The 12,060-nt window shown below is 39.3% G+C and overlaps 1 protein-coding gene across 1 annotated transcript in view; it reads left to right on the plus strand.

Moving 5' to 3' along the window:
* CDYL (chromodomain Y like) overlaps positions 1 to 12,060 on the plus strand; it is a 106,430-nt gene that overhangs the window by 40,701 nt on the left and 53,669 nt on the right. The window contains exon 2 of the mRNA XM_005149917.3: positions 10,065 to 10,731. Coding sequence (XP_005149974.1) covers positions 10,065 to 10,731 — 667 coding nt within the window. The remainder of the gene's footprint in view (positions 1 to 10,064; positions 10,732 to 12,060) is intronic.

Consider the following 12,060-nt stretch of genomic DNA (forward strand, 5'->3'; position numbering starts at 1 on the left):
CTGTATTATTCTAGCTGAAGGATGAAGTGGCAATGTTTCTATTGGTCTTATACTTTAAATAAATAGTAATCAAGCTGTTGAAGTTCTTACTGTGAGGTAGCTTTAGTTTATTACTACATATTCATGAATCATCACATCCAAAAACATGACCAACTTTGGGTGATAATTTTGTCTTTCATGTTGCCAGTAATAAATACATGATACAGTTTTCTATATTTTTTCTTTGGTATAGTGTTGGTTGTGCCATGTTAGAGACCTGCGCTTCTCATGACTGCTCTGGAGAGATACCAGCAAGAGAATTTGACAAGTGCAGGCAGATATTTACCTTAGGCGTAAAAAAAATTTAAAAGAAAGAAAGATCCAGGATTTGCTTCCTGGGATATAGCTTTTACAAATGAATTGAAGATGAGAAGCATTTCCTTTACAATTCTGTGTGTGGGTGGTGCTGAGATCTTCTAATAACGAGCAACAAGAAACTTTTTAATAACTTAATAACACAGTAATACCTGTGTAATAGCTTTGACTGCCCAAAATGTGTATCTTGAATCAAATGCTAGTAATTTTTAATAGTTCCTTCTGATTAAGGCCATTTCCATTTAAGACGATAAGCTTATTTGATGCTGCTTGTTCTTACTTCAAACTGTGCATGTTTGGTAAGAATCCAGTGTTGCAGGTGTTTGTTTATATTCAGTATTTGTACAGATTTTCATGTATTTTCAGTCTGCTTTTGTGCCCAATAGAAAATGTGTAAGTCTGTTTTATCTCTTTGTAAAAAAAGGTTTGAACAATTATGAACAGTGAGTTAATGAGAATAAGATTTTTCTAACCAGTTTGCAGTAATTAGATGCCTACAGTTGATCAGTTCTGTAGTAGATTGTAACTTGCTTGATTATTTCAGTGTAAATTGTATCTGGAAAGATTTGTGATGCTGACATTTTAGCATCAATCATCAGCGGTGACTTGTGAGGAAGTAAATCTCAGCATTCTCAGTTAATTCCCTAAGGCAAAATGATTGTGTCACAGGCCCTCCCTCCCCACCCATTTCCCTGGTGTCCTCTATAGAAAAGGCTCCTTACTAAGGCCTTTTTTTCCTGATTGCATACTGTGTTTTTCAGTAGATGATAAAGGAGTTGCAGGTACAGTGATACCGAGTTTGTTGAATGTAAGTACAAGGCATAGAACTTCCTAATGTGCCTTTTCAGGAGGTGGTTGTGCAGCCAGGCATGGCACACACCACAGCTGTGATTCCGTGGAACCACTGGCTCGCTGATGAAAATGCAGTAATTATTTTGTCTATTGTCTTTGTTAAGACTTTGGAAGGATATAAGTCATGAAGTTGATGATAAATTATGAGCTTCACTGAAACAATTGTGTTTTTATAGGCAACTTAATTAGAAATTTATACAGAGTGTGAATTAAAACTTTAGTTATGACCTGCAGGCCAGTATAGTAATTGAGTGTTGTGGAGAGCCACCAAGTTAGCTCTTGCATGACTTGTGTCCAGGAATCCTTAAAGAATGGACATTCTTTGAATGAAGTAAAGCCTGGGGAAAAGAGAAATCTCAAAATTTGTTTTAGCACAGTTATTTACTTTTTGGAAGGAAGGTTGAGATATACGGTTCTCTTTATCGCACTCATAGAGTGAAGGACTACCTGAGGTTTATTAGTCCTTTATGTGACTCCTGTTCATGGGCATGAATGTGTTCCAGCTTCATTACGCACACAGCCTCCTCAAAAGCATGTTAGGAGTGGCTGCGGGTTGCAAAGCAAGGATTCTGTATGAGCTTATACTGCTGTTCCCAATTGCCAGAAGACAGATGAGCATGTGAACTCTATACTGGCAGGCTTAGGCCAGATCAGGCATCATCCCTCATCCCAGAGCTGTCACAAAAGAAATACAAAAGCTGTATCATCTGCTCTAGCTATTTTGACACAAAGGCAATAATCTGCCAACATTTGATCCATACTAATTTGGTACGGCTCTGGTTTCCAGAACAATATATATGTACTACAGTCATCACCATAGCCAGAGTCCTGCACCGTATAGATGCTGTGGCCAGTTGTGCCATAAGGATGCAGTGGCTCAGTTTACAACAGTTCATTGACTGTTAATCCAATCATTCTGTCCTGCTAATCAAATCAGTCAGCTCCAGAAGCATGTGCTGGCAGGCTTACATGTACACCCCCAGGCTAGCACAAAGGAAGTAAAATATTGGGAGTTACGGTAAAGACGAACTCCAGGATGTATATGGTATCCTAGTGTAATTTTTATATGATACTGTTTGAACTTAAACCACACTGCTATGGTTTTGGTATTCTGAACATACATGTGTTCAGCTGGTTTAGAAATTTACCTGCTGGTGCAATCTGTTGTGACCAATGAGCAAAACTCATTTAAGCCAAACTCTTGTAAATGATGTATTTTTTGATACAATGTATAAATTGAAGATTTTAGTGCACATTCTGCAGACTGTCAGGTGTATTTTGGCATTGTCATTAAGTTTCTTTTGAATAACTGTCTCCACATAACTACTTTCTGTGGATGGATTTCTAGCAAAGAATGGCCACGATCCCAAGTCAGCAAGTGCCTATGTGGAGTTTGACATGAACTGAGGATGAAGGAGGATGTGGGTAAGGAAGCAAGAATAATGGTGCAAGCAAGATAAGAAGAAACTGGAATGTGCTAAGATACAAAGTAGTGAACTGTTAGCAAACTTTAAAGGTTAGGTTCTAATGCTCTTATTTGATCAATTGTATACTAGTTGCTGTGTGCTACAAGAATGTGTCCAATCATAATACAGCAAGTTATTGTATAACATATCCAATTATAATACACTAAGCTATTGTAAGCAGATGCAGACAACAGAATGAAAAGGGTAGATGCTTTGTAGTAAATGGCTTTTGTCTGATCACATTGATCTCTAAGTCCATTTCTGTGGCAACTTTCTCCTTTTTCTTTAAGCAAAACTTGGCACTTAACTGTTTTCATGCATTGTATGCTGCTATATATGAGTTGCATTTTTTAATGTTGAAGAAATTTATTTTTTTTATAGTGAGAAGTATTTGAATACTGTTTATCATTGACCTCTGCAAGATTTTAATAAATAGAGGACATAGACATTCATAAACACTGCTGATTTATTATGGATGATCATTTAGGTCCCACTTGTATATGGAACAGTTTCCAATTTAACCAAGGGTGAATGTTTACTGATAGTACACACATGTGTGCAAGACTTGCATATATTCTAGATTCAGTCTCTGAACTGGGGAAAGTCTATAGTAGTAGTTTGTCTCAGTTGGAGAAAATCAGTTGAGTATGGTAGTTGGTGCTGTGACCTCATCTCTACGTATTCTGCTACGTGGCACTTCTTTTGGTCTAGATTTAGCCAAGCCTCTTAAGATCGAATAGACATGCTACAGTGTGTATTGAAATTGTGCAGAGCAGTTATTTTCTTGGACCTGTGTGGACCCTTAGGGACTGAAGCATGACTGATAACACCATTGCAATGGTACAAGGGGTAACGGGTTGAAACTTAAACAGCAGAGGTTTAGACTGGATATAAGGAAGAAATTCTTTACTGTAAGGGTGGTGAGGTACTGGAATGGGTTGCCCAGAGAGGTTGTGAATGCTCCATCCCTGGCAGTGTTCAAGACCAGGTTGGATGAAGCCTTGTTTGATATGGTTTAGTGTGAGGTGTCCCTGCCCATGGCAGGAGGATTGGAACTAGATGATCTTAAGGTCCTTTCCAACCCTAACTATTCTATGATTTTATGATTCTGTGATTTCTGTTTGCAGTTTATGTTTCTCCATAAAGAATTCTCATCACATATACAAAGGCTAGTCTGTGAACAAAACCATTGCACAGTAAGTGAAAATAGTGTGGAGGGGAGAAGGATTTGCTTCTGAATTGTGCTATTGCCCTGAACCAAAGCACTAATGTAAGCATAGCCTTGTTATGTGAGTTGGAGAGTTTCTTGTGTTTAAAGACAACAAACAGAGTATGAAGTCAAATGGATGCTATTCTGTTAATTTATTATTAAATTAATTTAGCCTGAGATGAATATGAGGACAGAGAGGAACATGATTGTCCTTGTCTCTAAATTGGAAAGACATCAATTTGATAGGTGGGCCACTTGGTGGATATAGAACTGGCTGGATGGCCACATGCAGAGTTGTGGTCAATGGCTCAATGTCCAGCTGGAGACCAGTAACGAGTGGTGTCTCTCAGGGATCAGTGTGAGGACTGGTCTTGTTCAACATCTTTGTCACTGACATGGACAGTGGGATTGAGTGCACTGGAATGGGTTGCCTAGGGAAGCTGTGAATGCTCCATCCCTGGTGGTGTTCAAGCCCAGGCTGGACAGAGCCTTGGGTGACATGGTTTAGTGTGAGGTGTCTGTGCAGGGAGATTGGAACTAGATGATCTTAAGGTCCTTTCCAACCCTAACCGTTCTATGATTCTATGATATGAATAGAAAATAGATTTGTAATAAACAAGGCAGTGGTCATTGAATATTTACATGCTCACTTGTATGTTTATTTTGCGCATTCTGTTTTTTGTTGTCCTCCCCCAAGAACTGTACTTTTAGTTTAATCTCTTGAAATCTGTTAAATGAAGGTTTGATCTTTTTATATATATATAATGCATGCATATAGACTTACACACAGAGAATATGCTTTTTATAGAGTTTACAAATATGCCCCAATTACAGTGCTTTAGACTGAGAACTACCTTTTGAATTTTATGCTTACTTTTATTGACCTGAACTAAAGATCTTCCACCATCAATTAAGACTGCATGTCCTTTTTCTGACCACAGCATAATGAAGTGGCTCCTGTGCCTGTCCTGCCCATAGGTGTTTGTTGTCCTCTGCTGAAAGTTGCAGTGCTTTTAGATGCGTCAGAAAATGATGCATATGCGGCTGCTCTCCAAACCAGTTATTTCAGGATGCCTACATTAGCTCAGGTATTCTTAATATCTAAACCAGGTCACTTTGACAGAACTACGTTAGGGAATAATTACAGAAGAAGTGCTTACAGATGGGGAGGAGACAGCTGTTGTCTTGGTACAGGGCAAGGAGGAGCAGTTACAGTGCTGCCGTTCTCACCTGGCATAGCTGTAGCTGAACAGCAGTTTGGCCTGTAACCTTATCTTGTTCTTATCTGGTTTTTGAAAAAGTGTAAATGTGTCATATTTTATTAATAAAAGCAATTAAAATCAAAGTATCCACTTCCTCGGGGAGAGAAAGCAAATGTGAACCAGTTTTCACCATATTCATGAAGGGAAATTTACTGTTTTACAGATGGGAAATCTCAGATATAATTGTGGTATGTGGGATTATAATTTGGGCACTCCACTGTTGGATTATACCTCTGAGCAGCGTGTTGTTTTTCTGTTAGTTTTTCTGTTGGCTGAGGTTTTGAGTGTTATTGATCGCTACCCCATGTGGGGAAAGTGATAATTTAGCATGCTAAAATAAACTGGAAGATGTTATCTTTTGCCTGATAACTTTCGCTCGTACTTTTTTTATCTTTTCTTTTTATATAATTTTCCGTTCTATTTTGATTCTACTGCAACACTTGGAAACTAACCGTTAATGGCAAATCCTGACAGTGCAGGATCTTTTAATTGCTGAAAAGAAATATTACCCCATGCCACAAGGCATTGGGCACTGTAGAAATGGTAGTTTACAGGAACTTGTTGTTACCAGCATTTCTGCCATGCTTATGGCAAAGGATGTGGTCTTGCTCTTCCCCTGGTGCTTAGGGGCATTCTGCCAGTTTTTAACTCTGAACTATCTTGGCATAAAATCAGAAAAGCATCTTCTCAGCTCCAAGGTAACAGTAGTGGGGGGAAAAGCAATACTACCCATTCAGATGTTACCTAGGTGTTCCAGCATGTTAGCTGACTTCAGAGTTTTTTTGCCTATCCAGTTAGATTCCCCTTTTGTGTGTGTGAGTGTGGCTGGGGTTTTTTTGTTTGTTTGTTTGCTTGCTTTTTTAATACTTGATTGTCAGTTGCTAGTATCTTCTAACATAAGACCATGAGATGTCTTGCATTGTATTTCAAGTTATGTCACACCACTGCACACCAAAGTAGATGTGGAAGACTTGGAAAAGCTTTCTTTTTTTTCAGTAGAAAAAGAGAAGTACAAGTTTGTAGTCACTGTTTTTGCAATTAAAATTTAAATAAGCCACTAGTTCAGAATGGATATGCCTATTCCTGTTCTATACTCAAACCTTGTGTGCATCATGGAAGCATTCCAGTTTCCTCTTCCCATCTCTGGAAGAGAAATACTTATGTAGCTGTCATCATCAGCAAAAGTATTGAGACAGAATATTCCGAAGGAATTTTTCAAGTGGTCCTATGGGACTTAGACTGATCAAGCTGAGGCAATCCAAAAAATCCCTCACTAAAGCTCTAAAGCCACAGGATAAATTGTGTATCACAGGTTAATTGCTGTAATTTTTGTGTTGTAAATAAAATAGAAATAAGTTCTCTTCAAGAAGAATTAATGGGTTTGGAAATAGACTTCCTTTTGATCAAAAGAAGCAATGTCAAAGTAGGTTTTATTGGAGGCTTGGACAATGCAGCTAAATATAATGATTTTCTTTATGCATTTCTGTTTACTCTATAAATCATGGGGTTGGGAATGGATTTTTGCATCTCCTGTTCTAGAGTTCATCTGTTATCTCTGCAAGGTATCTGTTTTTTTTGGATGAGAGGGATGACTTCATACTTGAAAAGGGCATGTCATTTATGGGTGGCCTTTAAGTATTGAAAGACATTAGTAGAACTTTGTGCCTAGTAATCAATGCTGTTTCTTACAAAGATTTCCTGCTAGAAAATTAAACTGCCTTTCTAGTGGTAGAGATCTTTCTCTGAGAATCATGGTTTTAAAGTCTGTTTTAGAAGGTTGAGAGAGGATAACCAAGACTATAGTAATAATTGGGGTGTTGGGTTTTTTTTGGCTATATGTCAAGTTTGATTCATTGGTTTGTTTGTAAGTTTGAATTTAACATTTCTGGCAGAATACTTGAAGGTCTTCTTACACAGCATCTACTGAAAAAAAAAAAAAAAAAGAATGCGTATTTCTCAGAATCACAGAATCCCAAGGGTTGGAAGGGACCTCAAAAGATCACCTAGTCCAACCCCCTGCAAGAGCAGGGTAACCAAGAGTACATCAAACAGGAACTTGTCCAGGCGGGCCTTGAATATCTCCAATGTAAGAGACTCCACAACCTCCCTGGGCAACCTGTTCCAGTGCTCTGTCACTCTTACAGTAAAGAAGTTCTTCCTGATGTTAACATGGAACCTCCTATGCTCCAGTTTACACCCATTGTCCCTTGTCCTATCACTGGATATCACTGAAAAAAGCCTAGCTCCATCATCCTGACACCCACCCTTTACATATTTGTAAACACTGATGAGGTTACTCCTCAGTCTCCTCCAAGCTAAAGAGACCCAGCTCCCTCAGCCTCTCCTCATAAGGGAGGTGTTCCACTCCTTTAATCATCTTTGTGGCTCTGTGCTGGACTCTTTCAAGCAATTCCCTGTCCTTCTTGAACTGAGGGGCCCAGAACTGGACGCAATATTCCAGATGCGGCCTCACCAAGGCAGAGTAGAGGGGGAGGAGAACCTCTCTTGCCCTACTAACCACACCCTTTCTAATGCACCCTAGGATGCCATTTGCCTTCTTGGCCACAAGGGCACATTGCTGGCTCATGGTCATCCTCCTATCCACCAGGACCTCCAGGTCCCTTTCCCCTTCACTCCTTTCCAGCAGGTCAACCCCCAACCTGTACTGGTACATGGGGTTGTTCTTCCCCATATGCAAGACTCTACACTTGCCCTTGTTGAATTTCATCAAGTTTCTCCCTGCCCAACTCTCCAGCCTGTCCAGGTCTTGCTGAATGGCAGCACAGCCTTCTGGTGTGTCAGCCACTCCTCCCAGTTCAGTGTCATCAGCGAACTTGCTGAGGGTACACTCAGTTCCCTCATCCAGGTCGTTGATGAAAATATTAAACAGCACTGGTCCCAGCACCGACCCCTGAGGGACTCCACTAGTCACAGACCTCCAGCTAGATTCTGCCCCATTGACCACAACTCTCTGCCTTCTTCCTTTCAGCCAGTTCTTGATCCACCTCACTACCTGATCATCATGCCCACACTTCCTTAGCTTATCTATGAGGATGCTGTGGGAGACAGTATCAAATGCCTTACTGAAATCAAGAAAAACCACATCTACTGCTCTACCATCATCCCTCCACCTAGTTACTTCCTCAATAATCACTTTATTATTAGGGGTAGTATTTTTGTTAAGATGCTCTTAAATAAAATTTAATGGAAAAACAATAGTCTCGTTTTTCTAGCTGCATGTTTTTTTAAGTCCAGTGACTTTACTAAAAAGTGAAATAACCAGGATAAAAATGTTTTTTTACATATTTCAGCATTTAAAATAATTGGACAATTTGTATTGCATTATAATACATGTAAAATGTATTTAATTGTACAGCTGAGTAACAAGGTGAAGGTGGAGCTAGTTAGTGTTTGATTTTGTGTATTGCTGTTTTGGTGGGGTTTTTTAAGACCTATTCAAAGAGAGCTATGCAACATGCTAATGATAGGACAGTATAGTACAACACCTGTAGGGTATCACATGAATTTGTAGGATGTGTAATTATTGTAATCTCAGCAGCAATATAATAGTAATCATTTAACCTCACTGTAGAAAAGCAGGCAGTATGTTATGATAACATGTCACATATAAGACTAAGGTGTACTCCTAAGAGAATCTGCTATTAACAGCCATGTGATTTGGTAATGAATCATATTCCGTATGTGTATACCATATATATGTATACCATACATACTCATATTTTCTACCCTTCCAAACATTCCTGTACATACTCCATTTGGTGAGTGCCACTCCAGTAAATGTTACTGGTCTTCAGAGGTTCTTCTAGGTATGTGTGGTTTTGGCTTACATGTGTGGTCTTCGTTGATCAGGGGCTAGGAGTTAAATTAATAAGTGAAATAAGTCATAGTCCCATCCCTCCCCTTGCTTTTTTAATAACCATAAGGAAGATGGAGATGGGGAAGAAAGCTGTATTGCTCCCTTCGCTGAACTTAAATGTGCTGGAGAATTTACCAGAAGGATCAACCTGAGTAGGGGAAATTAAATGAGAAGGGGAAATCTTGAAAATAGCTTTGCACTTGCATCTCTTTTCTGTAAAAGAATACCCTTTCTCCAGGAGTAGCAAGATTTGCTTGAGTTTTCGGGCAAGGCATGAGCCTGTGTCCCTGCAGCTGCTGCTGTCTGCCCTGTGGGCTTTGTGTCCCCAGTGCCTGAATTCCTCTAGCCTGTGAGTCCCACGTGCAGGTGTAACATGTGCATGCTTAATACTTATGACATAAATACCATCTCTGTTTGCAGATAAGCGAGGCATGGTAAATTGTTCAAGTATGTGTATCAAAGACTGGCCAAAACAAGTTCTGTTTTCATGAGAGGAAACGCCTCAAAAAAAATATTGTCCCAGTTTCTGAGCTGTACTGTATTGTCCCTGGTAGCGGAAGGATAGCTCATTGTGAGTAAGGGATACTCTCATATGCCTTATGCTAAGCAAGCAAATTATTCAAACAATATCAAATTGATAAGTTTTATAAGGTAAACACACTGTGTTTATACAGTATATTTAAACATGATCTCTATGTTCAGAGAAGGAAATCCTATCCACATTAAAGTTGGTGTCAAAACTTTGCTGGGGCCAGTGCTGCTTCTTGACTGTAATGTCTCATATTCAGATTCTTGTGCATGCAAAATACTTTGTGAAGAACAATTTTGGTGTTTTAGAACATCTTTTATGAGATGGAAGTAACAATCAGAAGTTTAAAGAGAGGAAATTCTTGTTGGCAGTGAAAGACTGTAAGCTATAGATCTCCGATACAGAATTACAGAACTATAAGAATATCTTTAAATCTGTCTCCACATAACAAATTATTGACATGCAAGTTACTTACATCTGTCCCTGTCTAATGTTTAATTTTCCTTTTTAACAGGTAGAGAGAATTGTTGACAAAAGGAAAAACAAGAAGGGAAAAACAGAGTATTTGGTGCGGTGGAAAGGATACGACAGTGAAGATGATACTTGGGAGCCAGAGCAGCACCTTGTTAATTGTGAGGAATATATACATGAATTTAACAGACGCCACAATGAAAAGCAGAAAGAAAGCACATTAACCAGGACAAACAGGACCTCTCCAAATAATGCCAGAAAGCAAATCTCTAGATCTACCAATAGTTCTTTTTCAAAGACATCCACTAAATCTTTAGTTATGGGTAAAGACCATGAGTCAAAAAATAATCAACTTTTTTCTGCCACCCAGAAGTTCCGGAAAAACAGTTCCCCATCTCTTTCTGGAAGGAAAAATATGGACCTCGCAAAATCAGGTATTAAAATCCTAGTGCCCAAAAGTCCAATGAAGAGCCGGACAACAGTTGATGGCTTCCAGAACGAAAGCCCGGATAAAATGGACCATATAGAACAGGATCAAGAAGACTCTGTAGCACCAGAAGTAGCAGCAGAAAAACCAGTGGGAGCTTTATTAGGACCTGGTGCAGAGCGTGCTAGGATGGGCAGCCGGCCAAGGATACATCCATTAGTGCCACAATTGCCAGTGCCAGTAACAGCCACAATTGCATCAGCATTAACAATAAATGGAAAAGGTATGTGTATGAGTCGGTCATTTTTGTGTAGATTTTTCATTTGACTGATCCTTTTTGCTGTTCAGATGCAAACAAACTACCACTCTGTTTCAGCCATGTTAAATGAAGTCTGGAGAACTTCACAACTTTATTTTGCATAGCTATATGACTACAAAGCCATATTGAATTTTGCCAGCTTTTGTTTTCCTTGCAGAGATTCATTGGTATTTGTGTTTTCAGAATCACCATGAGATACATCTGTGTTTGCCTTGACATTGTGTGGTACACATAATCAGTGTACCGTTTCCAGAGATGATCACATTGCTTTATTTAAATAGGTCATATTTGGTATAAATATTAGAAACATAAATTATGGGAATAGATCATAGAACCATAGAATGATTTGGGTTGGAAGGGACCTTAAAGGTCATCTAGTTTTAGATGAGCAGGAACACCTTCCACTAGACTAGGTTGATCCAAGCCCTGTCCAGCCTGACCTTCAGAACTTCCAGGGATGGGGTATCCACAACTTCTCTGGGGAACCTGTTCCTGTGTCTCACCACCCTCACAGTGAAGAATTTTTTCCTAATATCTAATCTAAATCACCCTTTTGTCAGCTTGAATCCATTCTCCCTTGTTCTATCCCTACATGCCTTTGTAAAAAGTCCCTTCCTGTAGGCCCCCTTTAGGTACTGGAAGGCTGCTATAAGGTCTCCCTGGAGCCCTTTCTTCTCCAAGCTGAACAAGCCCAGCTCTCTAGAGCCCATTTTCATAGGAGAGGTGCTTGAACCCTCTGATCATCTTTGTGGTCCTCCTCAGGACACACCTGAGCATTCTTCATAACAGTTGCCATATCTATTTTGTTATAAATGTTGCCCAGGAAAAAAAAAACTGTGAGAATGATGTTGCTTAAAAAAAGCAAAGTTGATAAGTTTTGTTTCAGTGAAAATCTGAGCCAGTTGTGGAACTACTTATGCCTTCTGCCTGGATTGAATTCTGTCTTCATTCTATTTTATCAGTATTTTGTTGTTTATACCTCATTTGATATTGAGAGCTTATCTAGGTTTGGTGCCTGGGTTGCTATTATTTCAGTAGATGACAGGTTATTCAGCTTGTGCTGTAAATTTTGTGATACCAGTGAAACCCAAACTACTTTGGTGTGAGGAAGCTGTTTGTTCCCTTCATCCAGGTGAGACCCTCATTTAAGACTTCATGATTCTCTTTCTTGTGCTCCAAACCTTGGCTCTTCCCTGACAGACCCAGGTTGTTGTGCAGTCACAGGTGTTCTTGTAAACGTGCTTCTGAGGCTCAATTTTGAAGCGTAATTCTGTGTCCTTAAATAAATAAAAT

The sequence above is a fragment of the Melopsittacus undulatus genome, chromosome 1, assembly GCF_012275295.1.
Source record: "Melopsittacus undulatus isolate bMelUnd1 chromosome 1, bMelUnd1.mat.Z, whole genome shotgun sequence".
Classification (NCBI taxonomy): domain Eukaryota; kingdom Metazoa; phylum Chordata; class Aves; order Psittaciformes; family Psittaculidae; genus Melopsittacus; species Melopsittacus undulatus.